This window comes from Eptatretus burgeri, chromosome 11, assembly GCF_056783735.1.
Source record: "Eptatretus burgeri isolate ZD-2024b chromosome 11, Ebu_testis_v1, whole genome shotgun sequence".
NCBI lineage: Eukaryota > Metazoa > Chordata > Myxini > Myxiniformes > Myxinidae > Eptatretus > Eptatretus burgeri.
This window is the reverse complement of record NC_140971.1, coordinates 47,240,851-47,267,160: the sequence shown is the minus strand read 5'-3', so window position 1 is coordinate 47,267,160 and position 26,310 is coordinate 47,240,851. Positions and strand designations below refer to the sequence as shown.

General features: G+C 35.4%; 1 protein-coding gene across 2 annotated transcripts in view; it reads left to right on the top strand.

Annotated features, from left to right (window-relative positions):
* LOC147017007 (A disintegrin and metalloproteinase with thrombospondin motifs 7-like) overlaps positions 1 to 26,310 on the top strand; it is a 130,520-nt gene that overhangs the window by 101,122 nt on the left and 3,088 nt on the right. For both annotated transcript variants that reach the window (XM_085846343.1, XM_085846344.1), the window contains 3 exons: positions 5,555 to 5,699; positions 7,960 to 8,107; positions 9,033 to 9,184. In XM_085846343.1, the coding sequence (XP_085702469.1) occupies positions 5,555 to 5,699; positions 7,960 to 8,107; positions 9,033 to 9,184 (445 nt within the window). The remainder of the gene's footprint in view (positions 1 to 5,554; positions 5,700 to 7,959; positions 8,108 to 9,032; positions 9,185 to 26,310) is intronic.

Sequence of the window (26,310 nt, the reverse complement as noted above, 5' to 3'; positions counted from 1 at the left end):
AGGGATATGGTACACCTACTTTAACCGGGGTATACACCGGCCCAGTATACTGGTACTCATTTCGCCAACCTCGGAAGGATGACAGGCTGAGTCAACCCCCTGGTGTATTAATTCAGTGGCCCAATGGGGCTTGAACTCAGGACCTTTTGGATCCCAAGCCGCTGCCCTAACCACTGCGCCAACACCAGGCTTGAAATCACTTAAAACATGTAGAAATGCAAAAAAAAAATTCTCTATTTTGGGGGTGGTAACAATTTTTTGGGGGGGGTGGAAATCATTTAAAACATGGAGAAATGCAAAAAAAAAATTCCTTCTTTTGGGGGGGGTAACAATTTTTTGGGGGGGTTGGAAATCACTTAAAACATGTAGAAATGCAAAAAAAGTTTCTCTATTTTTTTTTGGGGGGGGGGAAATATTTTGGGGGTAGAAAATCACTTAAAACATGTAGAAATGCAAAAAAAATTCGAAATTTTGTTGAAAAAAATAGTTGCAAAATTTTTTTTTCTCGAACAATTTTTTGGGTGGGGTTGGAAATCACTTTAAACATGTAAAAATGCAAAAAAAAAATTTCTCTTTTTTTTTGGGGGGGTAATAATTTTTTGGGGGAGATGGGGTTGGAAATCACTGAAAACATGGAAAATGCAAAAAAAAAAAATTTTCTCAAACAATTTTTTTTTTGGGGGGGTTGGAAATCACAAAACATGTAGAAATGCAAAAAATTTTTTTTTTTTTTTGGGTGGGGGTAATTTTTTGGAAGGGTTAGAAATCACTGAAAACATGAAGAAATGCAAAAAAAATATTCTTTCTCGAACAATTTTCTTGGGGGGGGAGGGTAACAATTTTTGGGGGGGGTTGGAAATCACTTAAAACATGTAGAAATGCAAAAAGAAACAAATCTTTTTCTCTAAATTTTTTTTTGGGGGCGTGGGACCAAGTCCAAAATTTAATGGCATGATCCTTGGACCATACCTAACCCACCCCCCCCCACCAAGTTTCGTCGAAATCTGTCAAGGAGTTTTTCCGTAATACTGTTCAAAAACAAACAAACAAACAGAAAGGGGTGAAAACAGTTACCTCCATCCATCTTCGAAGATGGCGGAGGTTAACTGGAGGGGGAGCACTCGGGAGAGTGCAAAACCGCCGCCAATACTGCTGGGTCACTCAAGTGAACCTTATATCTTTTTCATTAAATATGTCAACAGGGGGGTGGGGGTTGTAATTCACTTAAAACATGTAAAAATGCAAGAAAAAAATCGAAATCTTGTTGAAAAAAAAAGTTTAAAATTTTTTTTTCTCTAACAATTTTTTGGGGGGGTTGGAAATCACTTAAAATATGTAGAAATTCAAAAAAAATTCTCAAACAAATTCTTTTGGGGGGGGTAACAATTTTTGGGGTGGGGTTGGAAATCACTTAAAACATGTAGAAATGCAAAAAAAAAAAAATCTATTTTTTTGGGGTGGGGGTAACAATTTTGGGGGGGTTGGAAATCACTTAAAACATGTATAAATGCAAAAACAAAATCTTTTTTGAGGGGGGTAACAATTTTTTTGGGGGTGGAAATCACTTAAAACATGTAGAAATGCAAAAAAATTCTCTTTTTTTTTGGGGTGGGGGGTAACAATTTTTTTGGCGGGGGGTTGGAAATCACTTAAACCATGAAATGCAAGAAAAAAAAATTTAGGGGGGGGGGGTAACAATTTTTTTGGGGGGGTGGAAATCACTTAGAACATGTAGAAATGCAAAAAAAAAATTTTCATCGAAATTTTTTTGGGTTGGGGACCAAATCCAAAATTTAATGGCATGATCCTTGGACCATACCTCACCCCCCCCCCACCAAGTTTCGTCGAAATCCGACAAGGAGTTTTTCCGCAATACCGTTCACAAACAAACAAACAAACAAACAGAAAGGGGTGAAAACAGTTACCTCCATCCATCTTCGAAGATGGCGGAGGTTAACTGGAGGGGGAGCACTCGGGAGAGTGCAAAACCTCCGCCGCCAATACTGCTGGGTCACTCAAGTGAACCTTATATCTTCTTCATTAAATGTCAACAGTGCTGAGAGTTATAGTTCTTTTCTCCAACATTTTTTTTTGGGGGGAGGGGTTGGAAATCACTTAAAACATGTAAAAATGCCAAAAAAATCGAAATTTTGTTGAAAAAAAGTTGCAAAAAATTTTTTTTCTCCAACAATTTTTTTTGGGGGGTTGGCAATCACTTAAAACATGTAGAATTGCAAAAAAATAAATTTTTCTCAAACAATTTTTCTTGGGGGGGTAGCAATTTTTTTTGTGGGGGTGGAAATCACTTAAAACATGAAGAAATGCAAAAAAAAATGTTCTCTATTTTTTTTTGGGTGGGGGTAACAATTTTGGGGGATGTTGGAAATCACTTAAAACATGTAGAAATGCAAAAAAAAAATTCTCTATTTTTCTTTGGGTGGGGGTAACAATTTTTTGGGGGGATGGGTTGGAAATCACTTAAAACATGTAGAAATGCAACAAAAAATTTCTCTTTTTGCGGGGGGGTAAAAAAATTTGGAGGGGGGGTAACAATTTTTTGGGGGGGTTGGAAATCACTGAAAACATGTAGGAATGCAAAAAAAAATTCCCCCTTTTTGGGGGAGGGAAAAAAATTTGGGGGGGGGTTGGAAATCACTTAAAACATGTAGAAATGCAAAAAAAAATTCTCTATTTTTCTTTGGGTGGGGGTAACAATTTTTTGGGGGGGTTGGAAATCACTTAAAACATGTAGAAATGCAAAAAAAAAAATTCTCTCAAATTTTTTTGGGGGGGTAAAAAAATTTTGGGGGGTTGGAAATCACTTAAAACATGTAGAAATGCTAAAAAAAATTCCCCTTTTTGGGGGGGGGTAAAAGAATTTTTTATGGGGGGGTTGGAAATCAGTTAAAACATGTAGCAATGCAAAAAAAAAAATTTTTTCTCTAAATTTTTTTTTGGGGGGGGGGACCAAGTCCAAAATTTAATGGCATGATCCTTGGACCATACCTACCCCCCCCCCACCAAGTTTCGTCGAAATCCGTCAAGGAGTTTTTCCGTAATACCGTTCACAAACAAAAAAACAAACAAACAGAAAGGGGTGAAAACAGTAACCTCCATCCATCTTCGAAGATGGCGGAGGTTAACTGGAGGGGGAGCACTCAGAAGAGTGCAAAACCTCCGCCGCCAATACTGCTGGGTCACTCAAGTGAACCTTATATCTTATTCATTAAATATGATGTTAACAGTGCTGAGTTATAGTTCTTTTCTCCATTTTTTTTTGGGGGGGGGTTGGAAATCACTTAAAATATGTGAAAATTCGAAAAAAAAATCGAAATTTTGTTGAAAAAGTCGCAAAAAATTTTTTTCTCTTACAATTTTTTTTTTTGGGGGGGGGGTTGGAAATTACTTAAAACATGGAGAATGCAAAAAAATTCTTTTTTTTGGGGGGGGGTGGTAACAGAAAGGGGTGAAAACGGTAACCTCCATCCATCTTCGAAGATGGCGGAGGTTAATGAACCCCATATTAGATGATTCAAGAAGTCTTTTAATTCCAATGTGGCCATGAAATGGCTATTTTGGCTTGTGAGGATAATAATCAAGCCTCCCCCTATACCTCTGGGGTTGGGAAAGGCTTATTTATTACCTCCACCACCGAAGATGAAGGAGGTTATGTTTTCACCCCTTTCTGTCTGTTTGTTTGTCTGGCTGGCTGTTTGTGTACAGGATATCTCAAAAAGTTGTGCACGGATCCGGATGAAATTTTGTGAACAGGTTCAGTGTGTGACAAGGACGAACTGATTAGATTTTGGTGAAGATCTGGTTCCGACTACTAGAACTTTTTCAATGATTCTTCACCATTGAGAGATCGGGCCAAAAACGATATATAGCACGACATCTCATAAAGTTGTGGACAGATTCGGGTGATTCGGCCAAAAACGATATCGTACTGGATAGCTTGATATTTCAAAAATGTATTGGGCCAGATATGTTCTCGTGGATCAGGCATTACATGGCGGAGGTATACGCTCTTCCGAGTACCCTTCTGTAGTAGTTATACCTGTTGTAGGGTTTCTTTATACAATTGGAGTCCCCAATTTTTAATGGTACCACAGAGTTTCTTAGAACCCTCGGAGTAGTGAACCACCATTTGGGGTTTTTAAAAAAAAAAAAATTTTCTTCCTTCATTAACAATTTTGTGGCTGTGTCTCAGAGCAGGCTGGGACTTTCAGAATGAAATTTCACATCAATAATGTGAATATAAAGTTGTGCATCTGTTATTGCGCACCTGATATTTGATTAGTTTCCTTGACCTACTTTTGTGACCTAATTACCAAAAACACATTTTTTATTATTATTTGAATAATTTCTTCTGATATTCATGACGTTGAGTTTTCTGGATAGAATATAGATGGGGCCACACTTTCTTAATTTACACTCTATCCCTAAATGTCGAAGGTCAAGGGCATATGGCAGTCCAAAAAAAAATTGCCATCATTGGATCACGGGCCAAGGGAAAGCTGGGGGAGTCTTACTCTTGGCGGTCACTTTGTGATCTCAGATATATGGTTTTAAATTGCACACGCAAACCAAAGTATGGATCTTAATTTTTTTGTTTGTTGTTGTTGCACATACATTTCAAAATGCACACGCAAAACCCCTTCAGCTGTTCGCCGCCCCCACCCCGCATTGTCATTTACTAATTATTATGTTGTCACTTCATGATTGAATATCAAGGTTGACGCTGAGCTGGCAGACCATCTTGAGGCATACACATCGCCTTTGAGCTGTCTAGTCTTGGTTCCAATGTCAATCTCTCTAATGAACTGTCATTCTGGTGTTTCACATTTGAGGCATCAATTGATGCTTAGAAGCTGTCGCCTACGACACATCAATGTGTGCCCCCATCATTTGGAAGCTTGTGAAGCCGGAGGACCACGTCTGCCAGCACTGGTTGTTGGTGGACGTTAAAGATCCACTTGTTGGCGAGTTAATCGCCGACACCTTGAACAAATTACAAATTCCTGTCAGCTTCAGTCACGAATAGGAGGGTCTCTGGATGGTGAATCTCCAAAGACTGATGAATTCAAATCAATTTTTGTTTGAGTTTTCTGGTTGGTGATCCACCTAAAATGTAAGGTGATTTACAAAGAACATGTACATTCCTATATAATGTGTTTATAAAATTCTCACCAAAGAAGATGGTCTGCTCTTTGAGATTACCTCCCACATGAACGACATCAGCCGTGGCGTTGCTAAAATAGTCCAGCAGCGTAGTCTGATATTTCAGATCAATTGTTCAAATTTGCATAAAAGCACCAAAATTGGTACACATGTAGAATAATGTATTCCGAACAATTCTAGATATGGAGCCACCCGAGATTTTGCCTTGGTCAGCTTTGTGTACCAATTTTGGTGCTTTTATGCAAATTTGAACAATTGGTTTGCAATGCTGCAGTACTAAAACAACACCTACGTACTTTAAAACTAGTGAAGCATCCCTTCTTGTTTTGACACTCTCTCCACCACCACACACCCAACCCCATGACCCCGACAGTGCTCGAAGAGTTGTGGATGGGGCCGCCAGCATCATAGTTACTTGTTCCAAGTCCAAGCTATGTGACAAGGAGAGGAAACCAAAGAGAATGCGGCTTTGCAGCATACAGCCCTGTGCCATTTGGTTACCAGGACCCTGGGCAAATGTGAGAGGCTGTTCACCGATAGATCCTTACAGCCCGAGGGGGCATTCGACTGTTAAAGACTAAACCTCCAATGAAAGCATCTCCTACAGTTCCAACAAGTTTCAGAGAAGTACTTATAGTGTCACAAATCCTTTACTTTTGAGTGTCCATTATGTGTGTATTGATACAGTGTGATGTTAACACTTGAATTCCAATGACTCGATATGGAATGAATCGATCGTTATGTGTGACTGCCATATTTGTTGAGGCAGGCACGATAGCCTTGAAGTACGCACACTCTCGTCCAAGCCTTCAAGCCTGGATTTGAATCCCGACTGAGGTATAAACTTCTCTCGGATGGACGTTAAACTGGATGTCACATCTGCTAGAATCCTCCCTCTCCACCTCCTCACTGTCCCCCCCATCCCCTCTGCCACCCTCCACCTTTCTCTCTACCTCCCACCCCTCTCCCTCTCCCCACCCCTTTCTCTCTCTCGGCCTCCCATCCCTCTCCCTCTCCCCACCTCTCTCTCCCCACCCCTCTCTCTACTCTCCCTCTTTCCCCACCCCTCTCCCTCTCTCCCCACCCTTTTCCCTCTCTCTCTCCCCTCATCTCTCTGTCCCACCCCTCTCCCTCTCTCAGTCACACCCTCTCTCTCTCTCCGTCCCACCCCTCTCCCCCTCTGCTCATTCCCCTATCCCTCTGTTAAGGGGACTGTTAAGGACTGACAGTTTAGTTTTGAATTTGAAACTGCTGCCCCATAGGGTAGCTTGTATGATTCAGATTGAGCAAAGATCGCTGCATGTACGAGCAAGCATGCATGCAGGCAGCCCTTTGCCAGATAAGATAGAATGCGTTTTAAATGCTTCTGCCCGGTTTTATATAGAACCCAGAGGTTAAAAAGAAAATGTTGCTGTTTGGACGTGTTTTATTGCCCTGCCCTTCCACTCCTCTCATGCTGCATTCCCTCACGCCATATTCCCTTCCCCTCACGCTACCTTCCCTTCCCATCACGCTACCTTCCCTCCCCTCACACTTGCCTCCTCCCAAACCCCAGCCTTCTCCACCCCCCCCCCCCCATGGACATCTTCAGGTGGTCTCCACATGCTGTTTTAATGTAGCCCTTTTCGTTCAATCCCGAACTACCCCTCCCACCCCTTCTCCACAAGTCCCACGACCAAACACAAGTCGAGAGCCCTTCACTCCAATTCAACCTCAATTCCCTCTACCAAACGCAAGACCAGAGCCCCTCCCCTCATCTCCTCCCCACTTCCCATCTACTCTGTCCCCCATCCTCTTTGCCCCCACCTCTCTCCTGGAGTGTATAGCGATGTTTGGTGAAGCATCCCTCTCCCTCCCCCCGCCCCATTCCTAGCTCCCTCTTCCTCACCCACCCTCCTCGTTCCTCCTCCCTCCTCTCCCTCTCTTTTCTCTCTCTCCCTCCCCTTTCCTTCACTCCCGCTCTTAATATTCTTGTCAGTGAAGCGACGGGTTGTATTTGCTTGGACTCAATAATTATTAAGACTTCTGAGGTCTCTCGATAAAGTAAATCAACAGAAAGGCAAGTATACGTTGACAGAATTGACTGAATAGTTTGTGGATATGTTTTTTTTAACTTCCTGTAGGTGTGCAAACCAACAAACCTGTCTTCTACTTCCTAAAGGTAGGCAAACCGTCAGAAGAACGTGTTGCATGCTTGGAACAAGATTGCCCATAGGGTGGGTACTCTATGAGTATAAACCTCCGCATGCACTGTCTGGACCCAATAACTCTAAAATGAGGTATCATTCAGCATTGTACATGCTGTTGTTATGACGTTTACCCTGCTCAGATACAATTGGGGAACTTGCATTTCTATATCGATAGATATAGATATACTATATAGGATAAGGAGAGAAGAAGAGCCAGTCATCAGTCGTTTTGCTGTGTACTTTGCCGTGTGGGAGTGCTGTGTTTATGGTTTTTGCTTTCCCTGTGAAATACATGCAAGTTTGGAGTTCACACCCCTGCCGGTTTGAACAGCAATCGAGTAATGAACCTTAGGGTTTTGTGACACTCATTTTTTTTGTCAGGTGTTTACTTCTCACCTCCAAGGTGGCACACACGATATCACATTCAAGAAGTGTTGGAATCTTCTCAAATACTCATCACATAACCACACCACCCTCTCCAACCAGTCCTCTACCCTACATTTCTTGGAATAAATTGTTGTCTTTCTGTGATGAAAGAATGGAACCTCTGAAGGACTAGTATGAGGAACGTGCATGCGTGATCTTGCAGTGTACAGCTGCATGTTGCGGTGGAGTGAAACAGCGGCCAATGCGCTGTATCAGTGTTGCAACCAAAAAGGCCAGGAAGAGATTGGAACTTTGTAAGAACCTGCACCGTCCCATAAGCATCCGCAAGTGTAACATCCATCGCTGCACTGGTATGAGCTAACAAACATGGAATCACTCACCAGAACCTAATCTCATTGGATACACATACACTGCCAATTCCTTGTATCTCAATCGAAATGGACACAAATTTAAAGAAATTTCACAAAATTTGTAGACAAATGTCACAAAAGAACACTGTGGTTTAATAAATCTCTCACAGTGTATAACGAATTAACATGGTAAATTAAAATTGTTCATAAGCCATCTCACAGTATTCATGACATAAGTTTTCAGTCTGTGGCAGGCCTTTATGATACTTAGCTATTAACAAGATAAACTGTCATATTAGCCATGGAACTGAGACTTGGGATAATCACTCATGATGTTTCCTGCCATTTTCAGTAACAAATCACCAGGGAGTTCTGTGCATACTAAATTTGAGTAGGCCAGACATTGGAGCATTTTATCCAAGCACATCCCAGACAATTTGCCTTAACCTCCCCCAAATGACTCTTGGAGTTTGTGTCACAATTGAGTAGGTCACAAGGGATCATACGTGAATATCTTATTTCACCCTAAAATCACTTTGTGATTGGCACCGACGAGGACATGGAATCCACGCTGATTGGCAAAAGGTATTTAATTCAACTTCTCATGATATCCACACATTTAACATCTCCAGAAATCGGGGTGAGTTGAACAGTTTAATAAAAAATTGTCCGCTTCTCACCACTTCAGAGGTAGATTCGGATGTCGTATTTTGAAATTCTGCATTTTAGAAACGAAGTAAATGATCAGTCTGTTTGAAATTCACCCGGAAAGTGGTTGGGTTTCACTCCAGGTGTGCTCGTATTGCTGTCTGGCTTGTCCCAGGGTAAGGCCGGCTTTTGATGCAGAATATTGCAGTTCTATTGATATCGAGTATTGAACCAGTGGTAGTCACTGTGGATTTTAATAGTCTGTGCTTCCATGCAGAGAAAAGCTGCTCCAAGGATTACCTGCAGACAGAGTTTTGCCGCACGCTCCATCGGCTTGGCCAATGCCAACTGCCATCAATCAGAAGCCGCTGCTGTCAATCTTGTCAACATCCTCAAGGAAAGAACAGGCCCACGGAGGACCCAGAAAAGGTGTGACACCGTTGATGGAACATGATTGCTTGTCTACTATGTACATAAATCATAAACCATGGTGCTTATAACTTCCCATCTTATTATTGGTGCTCATAAACCATTTAGTCTTTAAACTGTTTTACTGCGGTGGAAGTTTTGCGAGGGGTGGGATTGAAGGGGGAGGGATCCCTGGTGCTTTTTCCACCCAAAGATACGAGTAGGGTGAATATACTGATTCTGGCTCACTTTTCCCCATGCAAATGAATGGGATATTTTCAGCGATTCATTTTTTTTCCCTAATAAGTAAACCCCCTTTTTATCTCAAAGTATATTTATTTGTCTCCCCTTTTAACCTCGGGACACTTTTTTTCAAATAAGCAATGCAATAAGATAAAGATTTGTTCAAGTAGTAAAGTAGTAATGTGATTTGTTAAAGGTGATTCTAAAGAAATATCTGAAACATGTAAGCCGAGGGACACTCTTTATCAAATAACCAATGCATATTGTTCAGCTCACTCATTTGAACCTGTAAAGATTTGTTCATTCTCAAATTCCTTCAATAGTTTAATTTTATTTGCACAATAATCCCCATCTAAAATATTTAAAAACAAAACATTTGAATCTTTATATTTTTTAAGATATAAAGATTTTGTGCCATTATGAAATGATAAACTTCTCTTAACGCTCTTGTTTGACCACCTCCTGAGCCACCTATCATTTTGAGATTATAGTAAATTGTTTTTTCATTGTTCAATTGATAACCATCAAAGTTTTCAGTCCCATTCAAGGATATTTTTTTTCTTTACATCCTCTAACTTACTAGTTTTTAAATTGATTCGCTTATTTGTTTTATTTACCTTTGTTTTAGTTATTTTTTCAATAAGACTTATTTGATATTTTTCACATTAATTATGTTTTCCATTTATATACCAAGACTGAGATTTTCTCCACTCTTTAGTTTGATTAATACTTGGTTTGACCATTTATATATTGTGAAAAAACAAGGCGGTAGCCCATAAAAAACCCTAACGCATCTTCCCATCGTTAAAACACACTCTATTCTATACACTCGATCATACAATATCCAGATGGAACACAATCTATTCCATTATCTAAAATAAATCTCTTATCATCAAAGGCTCCTAATGCATTTTTATTTACTTCTTCACGATATATATATATATGTTATGTTTATAACTTCTTATTGTATTCATTTTCTGATATTCTTCTTTCTTTTTCATCAAACAATTATAATAATTTCTAAAAGTTATTGATTTCTTTATTACATATTTCTTTATTCCCTTTAACCTCATCAATCTGATCACCATACTTATAAGCATATGCCTTTGCTCTCAATCCAATAAACTCATTACTTTTCCACCCAACTCAGCCTTAAACTTACCAATAACCTTTTCATTCATTTTGGAAAATAACTCACTCTTCTTACTAAAATTACTTGTATCATATACTCCAATATTTTTCTTCATATCTTTATAAACATCATCAGTTTTTATATCTAGGATAAAACTATCAGTGTCCATATACAACAATGAAACATTTTCACCATACTCTTTCTTGAAGCCATTAAACAAATAATCATACATCAAAATCTTTGATAAATCAAGAACTGCTGTTCCAATATAAATTGATTTATCCATTACAAAACTTTCCTTTTCCATATGAATAGCAGAAAAGTTCTCTGAAAAAAACCTTTTCTCTCTTAAAACTTGGTTTATTTATCAATCAAGAAGCTTCTTTCCAAGATGTTGCAAATGTAATGTTTTGCTTGTTTCTAACATTCTCCATTGTCTTTCCAAAGACAGCATTATTCATCAATTTATAGAATTCCCCTTCAAATTTTACTTTTATATTTGTTCTCATATCTGTATTGAATTTAATATACTTTTTCATCCAAGGACTTTGTTTAAATTTTAAAACTCAATGAATTTTAGCTACTCTCAATCCTTCTCTCAAAAACTGTTTCAAGCTTCTCTGATGCAAAACATATCCCTCTTTATCAGAGAATGTTGTTCATAACTTTTCTGTTGATTTGCCTTTCATATTAAAACTTTTATTATAATCACTTAACCATTCTTTCTTTGGGGTTTCTTTCTCACATGCAAAAGGAAGGTCTTTATGCTTATTATGAAGATCACTCGGGTACCTCAAATCAACTTCAAAATAATAACCTTCTTCTTCCTCATTCAATTCCTCCTGAGAAGAAATAACAATATTCATCAATGCCTTTTCATAATCCTTTTCTTCCACCCACTCTAATTTACCAGAAGGCAGAGATTGAGACATTGCCCATCCATACAAATTATTAGCATCAAAATACATCAAATAATTACTATCTTTTTCACTATTATAATTGGGAAGATATTTATTATTTGCTTTAGCATATCTTTTTGAACATACTTGTGATATTCCACCTCTCTTAGACTTCTAAATCATCAAAAGCATATCCACATCACTGATTAAATCTATATCTTGTTTTGTCATTTTCAACATTGCACTCCAAGCTAAACCAGGAGCTGTGAAATAGTGGGCAGGATCTAATCCATAACAATTTTTATGATGACAGAGTGATCTAAAAGCTTCAAACACATCAGCTAACAATAAAACATCTGTTTTTAGATACAAATCATGATATTCTCCAAGATTCTTTATCTTAAATATTTTCCAATTTTCTTGTGCGTGTTGATATTCCTTATCACTTATCTCTTCTTCATAAAGGTTATTATAGAAACTTTCTTTTGAAGGAAGTTGTGTTTCTTTAAATCTCATAAATGAATCCATATAATCATAAGGATAAATTTCCTTACTTGTAAGAATTTTCTCTTTACTTTGAATTTCATTCCTTGTTTGAATTTCCTCTCAAGTTAGAATTCCCTCTTTAATCAGAATTTCATCTGAAATCAGAATTTTCTCTTTAGTTAGAATTTCATTCATTGTTTGAATTTTATTTATAATTAGAATTTCATCTTCAGTAAGAATTTCTTCATTAATTTCCTCATTAATTAGAATTTCCTCTTTACTTTGAATTCCCTCTTTAATCTGAATTTCCTCTTCAGTTAGAATTTCCTCTTTTGGAAAGAATGAATTAAGATTTGGAAAAGACCCTGTGGAGCTTAGATTTGATGCTTGGGAGGCTCATGGTGTTCCCAGAAACTTGTAAGAATCTAGAAACCTAATATGAGTTAAAGGTTTTGTGAATATCATTTTTGTAAATGAAATATACTTTTGACTTGTGTTTGTTATGGCATAAATATTCCCTGGTGTTTTTGAAAGTTCATTTATAAAGAGATGTGTATCATAGTTGGCGCTGTTGTGAAGAAAGACTGGAATAAAAGAAGGAAATTTATAATTAAGATTACAACAGGAATGAGCGGGACCTCTATATTTACCAGTAAGATGACAATGTTCCCTAACTTTAGACTCCTCAATTTCCTCCTCACAAATATGACAGATATTGTTCTTTCTAAATTCTAATTTCTCTTCTTCGGTTAATTTCATCGGTTCATTTGTTTCTTTCATTAATTTAGCTAGTCTTATACAATCCTTTTCTAATCGTTTTACAAACTCTTGTGAAGCTTTTTTTCCACTATAATGTTCAAGTTTATTGTACTTTTCTCCAACAGATGATTTGATATAATAACAGAAACCACAAGGAATATGTTTTTGATATTTATTTGTATGTGATTCTTTTGGATTAGGAGAAGCAGCATTTATCTTTTTAGGATACATTCAAAATCAGCGTATATCACAAATGGGTGCATGATAGATTCATTATAATCTTCAAAATAAATCTTTTCACCAGATTTAGGCATTGTAATTACAGCTGATTTATGATTACTACAATATTTTGAATGTTGTTCCAATCGTTCTTTTGTATGAAATGAATTAAGACATCGCTTACAAGGATATATTTTGTTTGCTGTTCTGAATACCTGAGAAGAGATTAATCTTGATAAATTATTGATGTATGTATAATGTGAATTCTTTCCAACACTAAAATATAAAAGATCAATGTGTGTTTCTTCATTTTTATATTTGTTTGAAATTTTTAATATTTGAACTTTGTTTGTATCCGTTAATCCATATATATTAATAGAAAGATTATTCTTTTTCTCAAATTTAGGAATATCTGTTCGTGGTATTGGGAATTTAAAATCTTTAATGTCCAAGGTATTCTCATATTTCATATATTGTTTTACTCTTTCTGAATTACAATTTGGTGGATGTAAGTGAGCAAGAACAGACCAGAGAAAACATTTATTATCATTGTTCTTAATATTAACAACTGCCAACTTTAGTTTTATTTCTTTTGGTAATTCAATATAAGAAGAAGCTTAAAGAGGGTTTGATTTTAGAATGTGTATATCTAAAAAGATGATATTTTAAATATTAAATCCACTTCCTACCACTGTATTATCAACATCCTCCTCTTGTCTTGATAGTTCTTCACAAACCCCACTATTCAAAAAATCTTGAAATGATGTTATAAAATGAAGATCTGTTCTCATATAAGGAGTTTGTTCTTCATCTTGTCTTTTCATATTCATTTTCACTCCCATATAAAACTTTAAAGTTTTCATTTATTTTAAAGTCTTTCTAATAACATTTTCAACATCAGGTTTCACTATTTCAATTGATTCAGCTATTGATGATGGACCGGGTTCTCCAAATTAAAAAATCCTTATTTTTATATGCCCTTTACATGCCCCATCAGTGTTTTCAATATAATAGTCTCCCTTTACTTTAAACTAATTTTTCTTGGCTTTTTGTGATTGAAGATGTCTATTATAACTACTCTTCAAAACATCCTTTGAGCAGATATCACAATGTTTTCTTTCAAACTCAAGAGGAGATATTTGATGAAATAGAATAAATGTATGTTTGTTGGTTTGAAGGTGTTTTTTATAATATTTATATTCATGATAACAAACATCGCAGTACGTTGTATTCACCATATTTATATAATAAAACTTTGCTGAAACTAAAATTTTCTTGATGAAAATTTCATTTAATTTATAGGTCAATCTGTGCTTCAAACCATTTTATCCTCCAACATTTTTCACTTAATAAATACAATGTTTCAAGACACAAAAGACAAGTTTCAATCAATATCTTCGTTTGTAAAAGATACTGAGAAATATGTCAAGGATGTAAAATTGAACAAAGATAAATATAACAACTATTGAATAGCCTGGTGTTGGCGCAGTGGTTAGGGCAGCGGCTTGGGATCCAAAAGGTCCCGAGTTCAAGCCTCGTTGGGCCACTGAATTAATACACCAGGGGGTTGACTCAGCCTGTCATCCTTCCGAGGTCGGCGAAATGAGTACCAGTGCACTGGGCCGGTGTATACCCCGGTTAAAATATGTGTACCATATCCCTGTGTCGTAAGAGGCGACCAGGGTTGCGTCAGGAAGGGCATCCGGCGTAAAACCTGTGCCAAATCACTATGCGGATCATACGGATGATCCGCTGTGGCGACCCCTAACGGGAGCAGCCGAAAGAAGAAGAAGAGGAGAAGAAATATAACAACTATTAGATAAAAACAATTATGGTGGATAAGATGAGTTCTTCAATTTCCTTCAGTGGAAGGGCTTTTAGTATACCTGGAAGAACATCAATTAAAGTATCTCTAACAAAGGTTTCTCCTCTCCTTCTGACAATATATTCAAAACTAGAAAAAGCAATGAAACAAGAAAAAGTATCAAAAAATAAAAACCTTATGGATGAAGCTTTAGAAAGAAAATATAAGACCATCTGTAATATGCAAGGAGAAATTTGTATTTTTTTCAACAACCCTAAAGATGTAAATCCTGATGAAATACAGGATGTAAATATATCAGGTTTAATGACATTTCATTCAATAGTAGTTAAGGATCATTTTAAAATTACCTTTAATATAAAAAATGTTGTCGTTGAATAAGGTAATGAAAAAAGGGATAGAGATATCAATGGTAATATTATTAAATATGAGTCAATATGCAACTGAAAGAAAAGATGAATTTCAGTTTAAGTAAAGTTTTACTTTATAAATATGCTCAACTTTCCTGATTCTCCATATGACAAATTTGAGAATTGTCCTGCGTGTGAAAGATGGGGATTAAACACAGAGTCAAAAGCCTATAAACAATGTATATTCTGTGATTATTTTCTAATTCATGATAATAAAAAAATTAAAAAGGAAAATAATTATTTTAGATTTACACCAAAAATGAATTACTTTACAAGATTGATTCGAGAAATGAATGTAAAGTATGAGGGTGATAACACACCTTTCCTTACAAGCGAAGAAACTGAACGTATTAGAGAAATCTTCAAAGGATTGTTGTTATATATTATTCATGGATGTGATTTTCAGGGAAATATAAGCCTGGTGTTGGCGCAGTGGTTAGGGCAGCGGCTTGGGATCCAAAAGGTCCTGAGTTCAAGCCCCGTTGGGCCACTGAATTAATACACCAGGGGGTTGACTCAGCCTGTCATCCTTCCGAGGTCGGCGAAATGAGTACCAGTATACTGGGCCAGTGTATACCCCGGTTAAAATAGGTGTACCATATCCCTGTGTCGTAAGAGGCGACCAGGGTTGCGTCAGGAAGGGCATCCGGCGTAAAACATGTGCCAAATCACTATGCGGATCACATGGATGATCCGCTGTGGCGACCCCTAACGGGAGCAGCCGAAAGAAGAAGAAGAAGTGATTTTCAGGGAAATATCAACAGAAGATATTGCGTAAATAAAATAATGGATTATCTTGAAATTAAACCTGAACTTAGGATAAAATATAGAGTTTCTAAAAAAGCCAATAATAAATTAAATAACCTGTTTTCCAAATATATAAATGAATGATTTTTTTCCCATTTGGGAAAATAAGATAATATTTAACAATCATAAAAATCTTCCAAATTCATCAAGATGTCTCATAGTTGGTACAAGTGGATGTGGAAAAACCTGCTTACTTTTGAAGATGCTCCTGACTCCCAACTTTTTTGATTATGATAATTTAATAATTTTCACAAAGTCGAGTTTTCAACCTGAGTATCAACTACTCTCACAAGGTTTTAATGCTGGTCTTCAAAAAGAAGATATAATTGGTTTATTTAAACTTCAAAAAAACCTAAATGATGACAACATTGAAGATATAATTCAACTATTTTGTGATACACAGAGATGTAAAAAGAAATCAAAACCGATAACTTGTATTCTTAGTGATAATACGGATGATATACCGTCTCCCCAAGATTTGGATAAATCAAAAAGAACCTCGTTATCTTTGATGATTGTGTTAATGAGAAACCAAATGGTAATGCACAGCTTCCACACAAGAGGGAGACATTCTTCTTGTAATTGTATTTATCTTAGTCAATTGTACTTTCAACTTCCTCGTCGTTTCATCAGAAACAATGCTAATACTTTTATTTTATTCAAGTTAAATTCAATAGATATAAATAATTTTTGGAGAGATAATTGTTCTACATTATGTATTAAAAAGGAATTTGGGGATTACATGAAGCATACGACTGAAAAATATAAATATATTGTTGTGAAACAAGATGTGATATTAAGGGATATATTTTTTGTTTTAGAAACAATTACATATATAAATGACAACTATTATTATAAATCTTGCGGGTAAATCTGCTTCTGGAAAAAAAAAACTTTCATAAATCAAGGTTCTTGTGTAGTACAAATGAGAATATTGCAAATTTACTTTAAAAATCACCCTGTGATACACATTGTATCAACAACTAGAGCATTAAGACCTGGAGGAGTAGAAGGTGAAGATTATCACTATATTTCAGTGGAGAAACATATGCGATTGAGGAATGAAGGTCAAATATTTGAGGAGGTTTTTCTTGGTACAACAAAATATTCACATTGTAAGAGTGAGTTCAGGAAACTAAAATCTGGTGGTCTTGGGATATTAGAAACTAATCCAGAAGGAACGGGACAAATTATTAAACTTCTGAGCGGAGTGAAGATTTTATCATTCGGTTTTCATGTTGATGAAGAAACTCAACGCAAACGTTTGAAAAGCAGAGATGCAAGTATTATTGAAGAAGAAATTACAACTCGTATTAATGTTAATAAAGAATCTGATGAAATATTTAAAGAAAAGGATTTATTTGAACACATCTACTTGGATGATGAAGAAAACGAAAATTTCCCTGTTGATCTTTACAATTCATTAAATGATATTTTCCAAGAAATAAATGGATGCGAAAGAAAGAGCAAGAAGATTTAAGGAACATCAAGAGTTGGTTTCAAAAGTTGTAAAACAACAGGAAGACATAAAGAAGAAACGCAGACAGAAACTAACGGGCTAAGAAGCATTTGAAAGAAAACAAGAGAAATTTTTAAACCACTTTTCAAAACTTCCCAAGAAAACAAATGAAAGATGTTTCCACAGTTCCCACAGTATAATATTCTCCTAAAAAACTTCAAATGTTAAAAGATTTTGATCAAATGACGGAGGAAGAATTAGAGCATTTAGGAGAATTAAAATATGATGATGAAGGTTTATTTCAACAACTGGAAGAGATTAATCGACCCCCTGATTATATTGTGAATGCTCTTCAAAACAATGAATATTCAGCGGATTCAAAAACCAAAGCAGGACTCATTCCAACAGAACAACCAGCAATATTTCATCTTGTTCAAGAAAAGGTATTGATATTTAATGATGAATTAAAGTTCTTGGGTTCTGCTCAACCCCCTGTTAAACTCACTCCGAGATTAATGTTTCTTCTCACAAAAGATGGAAGACAAGGTTCACCTGTGAGGGATGAATCAAAGTATATTGATAAATCATTGGATATGAAAAATAATAATGATAGAGTATATATTGATCTGCTGAACACTCTTAATTATAGGGTTAGTATTTCTGGTAAAAGTAGGAAAAATAAGGAGAAACACATTAATCAGGCTTTAAGTGTCGTTGGCTCAGGTATTAGTTTTCTTCCAAATGACCAATCGCAATTATTTAATAGACTGTTGTTGTTGTTAGGTAGTAAGAAGGTTGGAAATAACAATTGTTTTAATGAAGCATCAGCCATTTTAGACCAGTTGATGAACATGAAAATAATTAATAAATCTCAATATAAAGACATTTTATCTCATATTAAATAAGATGAGAAGCACAATCCTGAGTTTTAATTTCACAACAAGAGACCACACATCTTCATTCCCATACCCACTACAACTTGACCCAACAAAAGAATATGAGGCATCTTTATTGTCCATGGAAACTTATAATACCTTATTTAATATAACTGATAAAAATGACAAGTTTAGTTATAATCCCGGAAGTGGATACAAAAGGATAACAGTCTCACCCGGAGCATATGAGATTTCTCAAATATCTTCCAAAATTGCTCGTCTTATGAAAAAACAGGGTGATGAACCAAAAAATATTGTTATAGACATTCAAAAACATACTTCAAAATCAACGATTAAACTTAAAAATAAATACAAGGTTGATTTCACAATTGATAATTCATTTAGAGAGTTATTGGGTTTCTCCTCAAAAAAGATTGAAACGAATGGGACGTTTTACAGTGATAATGTCATTCAAATATCCTCAGGAATAAACTCGGTATTAATTCACTGTGATTTGATTGATGGTGCTTATAATGATGGAATAAAAACAAATACAATATTTTCATTCAGTGCATACGCAACCCCAATTGGTTATAAATTCAATATGGAACCCAAAAATTTGGTTTATCTCCCTGCTTCAGGAAAAAAAACATACAAAGAGTAAATTTTAGGATAACCGACCAAGAAAATCGTATGATTTCTTTTAATGGTGAAGATATATCCATCAGAATTCACCTCCGTGAAGTTTTCCAATAAATAAATACGATGGTTATTGTGAGGAAACACGAGTCGGGAAAATTTAAAATAATTACAGGGGAAGGGATGTTCCTTTCGCCATACTACAAGGGTGAAGGTATGTATCTTGGTAGAGGATACTATAAACCTAACACACAAAGGGGTGTCGGACATCAATTTAGAGGAGATGGGATAATTGATACTCTCATGGGTATTGGTTCAACTATTCTTAAACATAAAGACCTAATTGGTTCAACTGCTTCTGCTGTGGGAAATGTAGCAGGTGCTGTAAAGAGCATAAAAGATGCCCAAAAGGAATCTCATAAATTACAAGCAATTAAAGAAATTAAGAAAGGCAAAACTCAGTTGTCCCCCCAAGAACGACAGAAAATAATTTAAATACTTGGGTCAGGGTTTCAAAAGTTTTAACATCTTTTTTCCTTATAAATACAAGTATGGAAGCAACTGATAGTATCTATGATTTGGATTATACCAGTCATCTCAAACTCCACAAAAAAAGAAGATTACTTCAAGGTAAATGCAATAACTGGAACAGACTGGAATGCAAACGGTACAAAAAGTTTTGAAATAAATAATCAACAAACCTATTTGAATCTATCTGAAAGTTTGTTGTGTAAATTTAAATTCACTAATGCTGGGAATAACACAAATGCTACACTCGTAAATGATTTCTTCTGGAAAATGTTTGATAGTGTTCGTTTGTACATTGGAACACAAGAATTGAAGTGGTTGATTATGTCTCTGCTGCATCTGAAATGATGAAATTTACACTCTATACCTTCAGTGATAGAATGGGAAAGGGGTCTGTCGAAGGTTTTCTTCCTGATATGTCAACGGGAACCACAGACCCTGGATATACTCAAAGGAAAGGAGCATATAATGATGATACAAAAGCAGTGAATCGTTTTACTGTGGCAGTTCCTCTTAATGGTATATTTGGATTTTGTGATCATGATAAAGTTCTGTATGGTCTTAAAATTAGATTTCAACTCCAAAGGAATGACAATGAAAATAGATTGCTTTTTGGTGTTGGTAGTGCTTTTGGTGAGCAGAATAAATTTGTAATTGATGAAATGAGTTGGTATATTAGTGAATATACTCCTAATCTTAAAACAGAAGAGATGTTGAATAGAAGACTTAACTTAAAGAAACCACTCAGTGTATCATACCTCAAAAGAAGATGTCAACACATTAAACTCAACCAAACCACTTACACGTGGAATTTGGGTGTTCTGGAGGAAAAGCCACGATATCTGTGGATCATTTTTAAAAAGCCAGATGGTGATACTGCGACTGATAAGAATAATGCATTGAGTGATAATGCGAAGGTGAAACAACTTCGCGTTTCTCGAGATGGAACATTTTATCCACGAGATAGATTGGAAATTAATTGGGAAAAAAATGATTTTGCTGAAGCATACAAGTCTTACCAAAAGGTGTGTGAAAGTAATGGAAATAAAGAACCTATTTTGGATATGACAGCATTTAAAAGTTTGAATACAATCTATGCGTTTGACCTGAGCGCTCAAAAGGAAACTATAAAGTCTAATCGAGTGGATACTTCCCTATACATTGAAAGAGGAGAGAGTGAAGAAGTTGATACACATTGTTTATGTTATGATTAGTCTCACGCAATTTTTTGTTCAATAAATGAGTGGCAAAGTACCAACTGGGGTATATGTTAATCAAATCAATCTTCATAAACTATCATCTTGTGTTCCAAATCAATAGCCTTGTACGATTAACGTTAATACAATTCAGAGAAAAGGAGCAGTAAGAATTGATGTTTTGCTCACAAGAGAACAGGTTAAAATCTTGAATGATACTGGCTCACTTAAAATTAAAATGACAAAACCAATGTTGATAAAATATTAAATAAGAGAGACAAGTGGAGGATTTCTCCCATTTCTAATTCCTTTATTTGCTGGTTTAAGTGCGGTTGGAGCATTGATTGGTGGTATTTCACCAGCGGTGAAAACTGCCAACGAAAGGAAGGCTCAACTCCAGGCTCAAAAAGAATTGGAGAGACATAACAAAGAGTTGGAGAAACAAATTAGTGGAAGTGGTGTAATTGTAGATTTTGCTGAAAAACTTGAAGGTCTGCCTGATAAAGCGAGATTGTAAGTTGGAGATATGCTTTCTTCCATCGCACAAGCAGGTGTAAAATTAACTAAAAGAGGTAATAGATTATATCTTTCTAATAAATAAATGAGCATTGATGAGTGGTTTAAAGAATTTGGAAAGAATACAACATCAAATTGACTACTTGTCAAATATTGTAAGAAATTAAAAATTCATAATGTGGTTATTTGTATGAGAGATGGATTAAGAAATGTGCCTGAACATACAAAGAATATTATTATGAACTTAGAAGATAATAATGGGAACAGTTCTCATTGGGTTTGTATTTTTAATCGTCAAGACAAATATTATTTTGATAGTTTTGGTCTTCCACCACCTGTTGAAGTCATAAAATTCTTACAGAATGCTGCTTATCAAACATTTCAAGTCCAAGAATTAAATTCCAAGTGTTGTGGTCAATTATGTCTATATGTGTTATTTCAACTCAACAAAAATAAAAAAACATTTTATGACATTATTTTTAATCTAATATAAATGACATGTTGGTATAGATGGTTCTGTCTTTGGTTATCCCAAGAACTGGATATTGATTTATCAAATTATTACACAAACGCACAGGCTGAACTACATAAATATAATATAACCAAAAATATTAATATGAAAAATGCTTATAAATTAAAAAAATTATCCAAGCCCGACTGACTTGGTAAGATTAAGCGATTTATCACAATATATATCCTTAAATAAAATGGCCGTATATTCCAAAGATACAGAAGTGTTGATTTTATCTCCAGGTCATACAGAATTCACAGCTCGAATTAAAATAAATTTTTATAAAGAAGGGCGTATCGTTTGTATGAGAATAGAACAATGGGGGTATGATATGAATGATTTAGGGTATAATTGGTAATTTAAAATTGACCTAGAAGACCTGGAACAATTAAATCGGTCTCATAAGGAAGAATATTATCCACTTGGTATAAAGAATGAGTTTTGTAGAAGCACGATTTGTAAACAACAAATAAAATAATTTAATAAGGGTTAATATAATAATGGTTTTCCCATAGTTTATATCATGAAAACAGAAAAAACAGGATTATATATAATAAGTAAGTAAATACAAAATGATTCAACTATGGGAAGATGGGGAGGTGTTTCGTGCCATATTATTCTAACATATATTTCTGATACATAAATGACAGCAAGAAGGCTTCAAGAAAATTATCATTTCTGTGTCCAAGCATACCTTCAAGAAAAGGGTATTCGGTATTTTAATAGATATGTTCTACAACATAAGAATGAGGTATTTTCATTAAAAGATTGGCATTATGCTGATGTTGATAAACCGACAACTTTAGATTTAATTAGAATGTTAAATAATGAAAAAATTATAAAGTTAACAAAACGTAAGGCTCTTTTAGAAATTCAAAAGAAATTTTATTGGTTTCCCGTTGTAAAAAAAAATATTTGGATACAGGAATAACAAGAAATCCTGATGAATATATGAATGATATTCTATGGGGTGAAAGCAATTCTAGGATAGTAAGGGACGAGGAAGGAGTTGAAGAGAGAGAAGAGAAGGAAAAGGAGAAGAGAGAGAATGAGTAGAGGGAGAAGAAAGAGGAGGAGATAGAGAAGAGAGAGAATGAGTAGAGGGAGAAGAAAGAGGAGGAGATAGAGAAGAGAGAGAAAGAGGAGAGGGAGGAGAGGGAGGAAAGAGCAAGGCTAAAAAATATGAAAATATGGGAACCAGTGAGATTAAAAAAAGATTGGGGGTATTACAGAAAATAACTCAACCCACCGAGGAGGAAAACAAAGAATTGACAAGTCTATTTGCAATATTTTCGACAAGACTATTGACATTGGCAAGATATTCATTTTAATTCAAGTTTTTCATTTTTTTCTTAAATAAATGGAGGAGAGAGTGAAGGCATTTCTAAGGATTCTTTATGTTTTAAAAATTAAGATTCAAATGTGCATGTTGGAAACTAAAAAGGTTTTTGAACTCTGCAGGAATTTTTTACATAAATAAATGAGTTATTGTCTCAAATGTAAAAAAAAAAACTAATACTAAAAATATTTCATATATTAAAAGTAAAAATAACAGGGTTATACAAAAAGGTATATGTTCGGTGTGTGGTTCAAAAAAAATCAATTTCTCTCCAAGCACAAACTCAGAGGAGATATACAAAAGTTTTTATCAGGAAGTAAATTTACAACTACTGGAATACCAGGGGAATTACATCTACCAGGGTATTCTTTCTGTGATCCAGGCACAAACTTGGATAAAAGATTAGATGAGGCAGACAATCCTAAATCATGGAGTAAACCCATCAATTGAGTTGATGAAGTGTGCATGAGACACGATATTGATTATGGGAATACCATAACTTTGGAAGAAAAGCATGATGCCGATAGAGAAATGTTGTATAATTTGTCTCTGATACAAAATCCAACCTTGAGAGAGAAAGTTGATCGGTTCATCGTGAAGAAGATGATCAGTGCTAAATTGAAACTTGGACTTGGAAATTCAAAAAACTTATAGGCTCTAATGATGTCATTAAGACTGAAGAGCAATCAGCTGATGAATTACGTAAACCAATATTCACAAAGTTTCGTAGAAGGAAGGTTTATTCCAAGGAAGTTGATTATATCTGGTCCGCTGATTTGATTGAACTCAATAATGATAAGGGGTACAAGTATGCTTTTACCGTTATTGACTTGAGGAGTAGATACGCATGCGTTGTCCCTTTAAAAAACAAAACAGGTAATACTCTTATGTTAGCCTTTCAACAGATATTTAATAAAAGTAAGAGAAAACCAAAAATTGTGGACTGATGTGGGTGGAGAGTTTTATAACAAGACATTTATGAATTTTCTAAAAAAATAACAGTATTACATCATACAGTACCTTTAATGAAGGGAAGGCTGTTGTTGTTGAACGTTTTAATCGTACCTTCAAAGAGAGACTCTATAAAAAATTCACACAACTCGGTTCACAACAATGGTCATCTTTTATTCAGGATATTGTGGATAAGTATAATGACACGATTCACACATCAACGAATATGAAACCATCAGAAACATTTTCAAAATTAAAATATGAAAAAGAGATTAATATTAGAAAACCTAAGTTCAAAGTTGGTGATATCGTAAGAATATATGGGTGGAAATCTCATTTTGAAAAAGGTTATATTAAACGATGGACGAATGAACTTTTTAAAATTGTTTATGTAATAGATACGGTTCCATGGACTTATAAGATATATGATTTAGAAGGGGAAGAGATTTTAGGTTCACTTTATTCACAGGAATTACAAAAGACAAAACTAAGCAGATAATACCCATGGGAGCACTGGGTTGGTCCTTCACTCCTTCCTACTATACACCATTGTGGACACTCGAGGGCCAAGTCCGAGGTGTATAACAGCATATAATGTGTGTGAAGGGGGACGTTCTTAGATCTGTGAACCCCAAACACAGAATCCTCAACTGAATAGTCAAGGCTTAACTTTTGTTTGTTGTTGGTGTGTGTGTGTGTGTGTGTGTGTGTGTGTGTGTGTGTGTGTGTGTGTGTGTGTGTGTGTGTGTGTGTGTGTGTGTGTGTGTGTGTGTGTGTGTGTGTGTGTGTGTGTGTGTGTGTGTGTGTGTGTCCCAACCCTCACATTCAAAAATCTCAACTCCAACCCCCCAACCCTCGCCCAACACAATGTCTTTTTCAAAATGAGATTTCCACCTATATATATATATATATATATATATATATATATATATATATATATATATATATATATATATATATATATATATATATATATATATATATATATATATATATATATATATTTTTTTTTTTTTTTACGTTTTTTTTCTCTTCTTCCATTTCTGTCTTTTAAGGCTTTCAGGTTTGATGATGTAGAAAGGGGGAGTAAGCCTGCACTTTCTTCCCAGAACTAACAATATATATTTTTTATGTTTTTTTCTCTTCTTCCAATTCTGTCTTTTAAAGCTTTCAGGTTTGATGACGTAGAAAGGGGGAGTAAGAACTTTCTTGATAGGTTTAGATCCCAAAGAGTGGTAGCATTTCAAGTCTCCAAAATAAACCCAACTTTCCAAGTCTCCAAGGTATAACCACATTCCTGTTGAGTTTAAGATACGTATCACATTGTGAGTTATCAAGCCAGAACCCACATTTCAAGTCTACCAAAATATAACCATCTCTCCAAGACTCCAAGGTAGACTCACAATTTCCAGAAATATTGTGGGTTTCGGTGATAGATCTCACATCGTATAACTGTGGATCATTAAGGAAAACTCTATTTTTCCAATTTTTATGGGTTTCAGTGTTAGATCTCACATAGTATAACTGTGGATCATTAAGGAAAACTCAATTTTTCCAATTTTTATGGGTTTCAGTGATAGATCTCACATAGTATAACTGTGGATCATCAAGGAAATCTCCATTTTTCCAATTTTTATGGGTTTCAGTGATAGATCTCACATAGTATAACTGTGGATCATCAAGGAAAACTCCATTTTTCAAAATGTCTGAAATTTGTGAGTCTCCAAGGTAAAACTTGTATTCTGGCTCATCAAGGTATAACTTGTTCAGGGGGTATTGTCTTGATAACTCACAATAAGCACTATTGTTGCAAAACTCTTTTTCAGGATTTTGCTGGTCTCTTAGGTATAACTCTTTGGTTGGGTCATCAAGGACAAACTCGTTCTGTGGGTCTTGGTCGCTCATAAGGTCTTCAACCAAGCCAACAATTTCGCCCCAAGTTGTGGCAAAATCGGTATTTTCAGATACAATTTCCAGTGAGAGAAAATAATAATGTATTAATTAAATTATTTAATTATTAAATGAGTCGATGCTTAAATCAAACTGAAAATAGGGAAATACAATCTTACCTCAATGGATAAGAGGTTTGAATCCAGTTCATCAACTTGAAGGTTTAGTTCCATACAAGAAGTCGATCTCCAAGAAACCCCAAAGTCATCCCACTCAAGGCCGAGCTCGTTCTGTGGGTCTTGGTCGCTCACAAGGTCTTCAACCAAGCCAACAATTTTGCCCCAAGTTGTAGCAAAAGCAGTATTTTCATTTCGTATTTCAGATACAATTTCCTGTGAGAGAAAATAATAATGTATTCATTAAGTGATTTAATTATTAAATGAATATGCTTCAATCAAACTTTGAA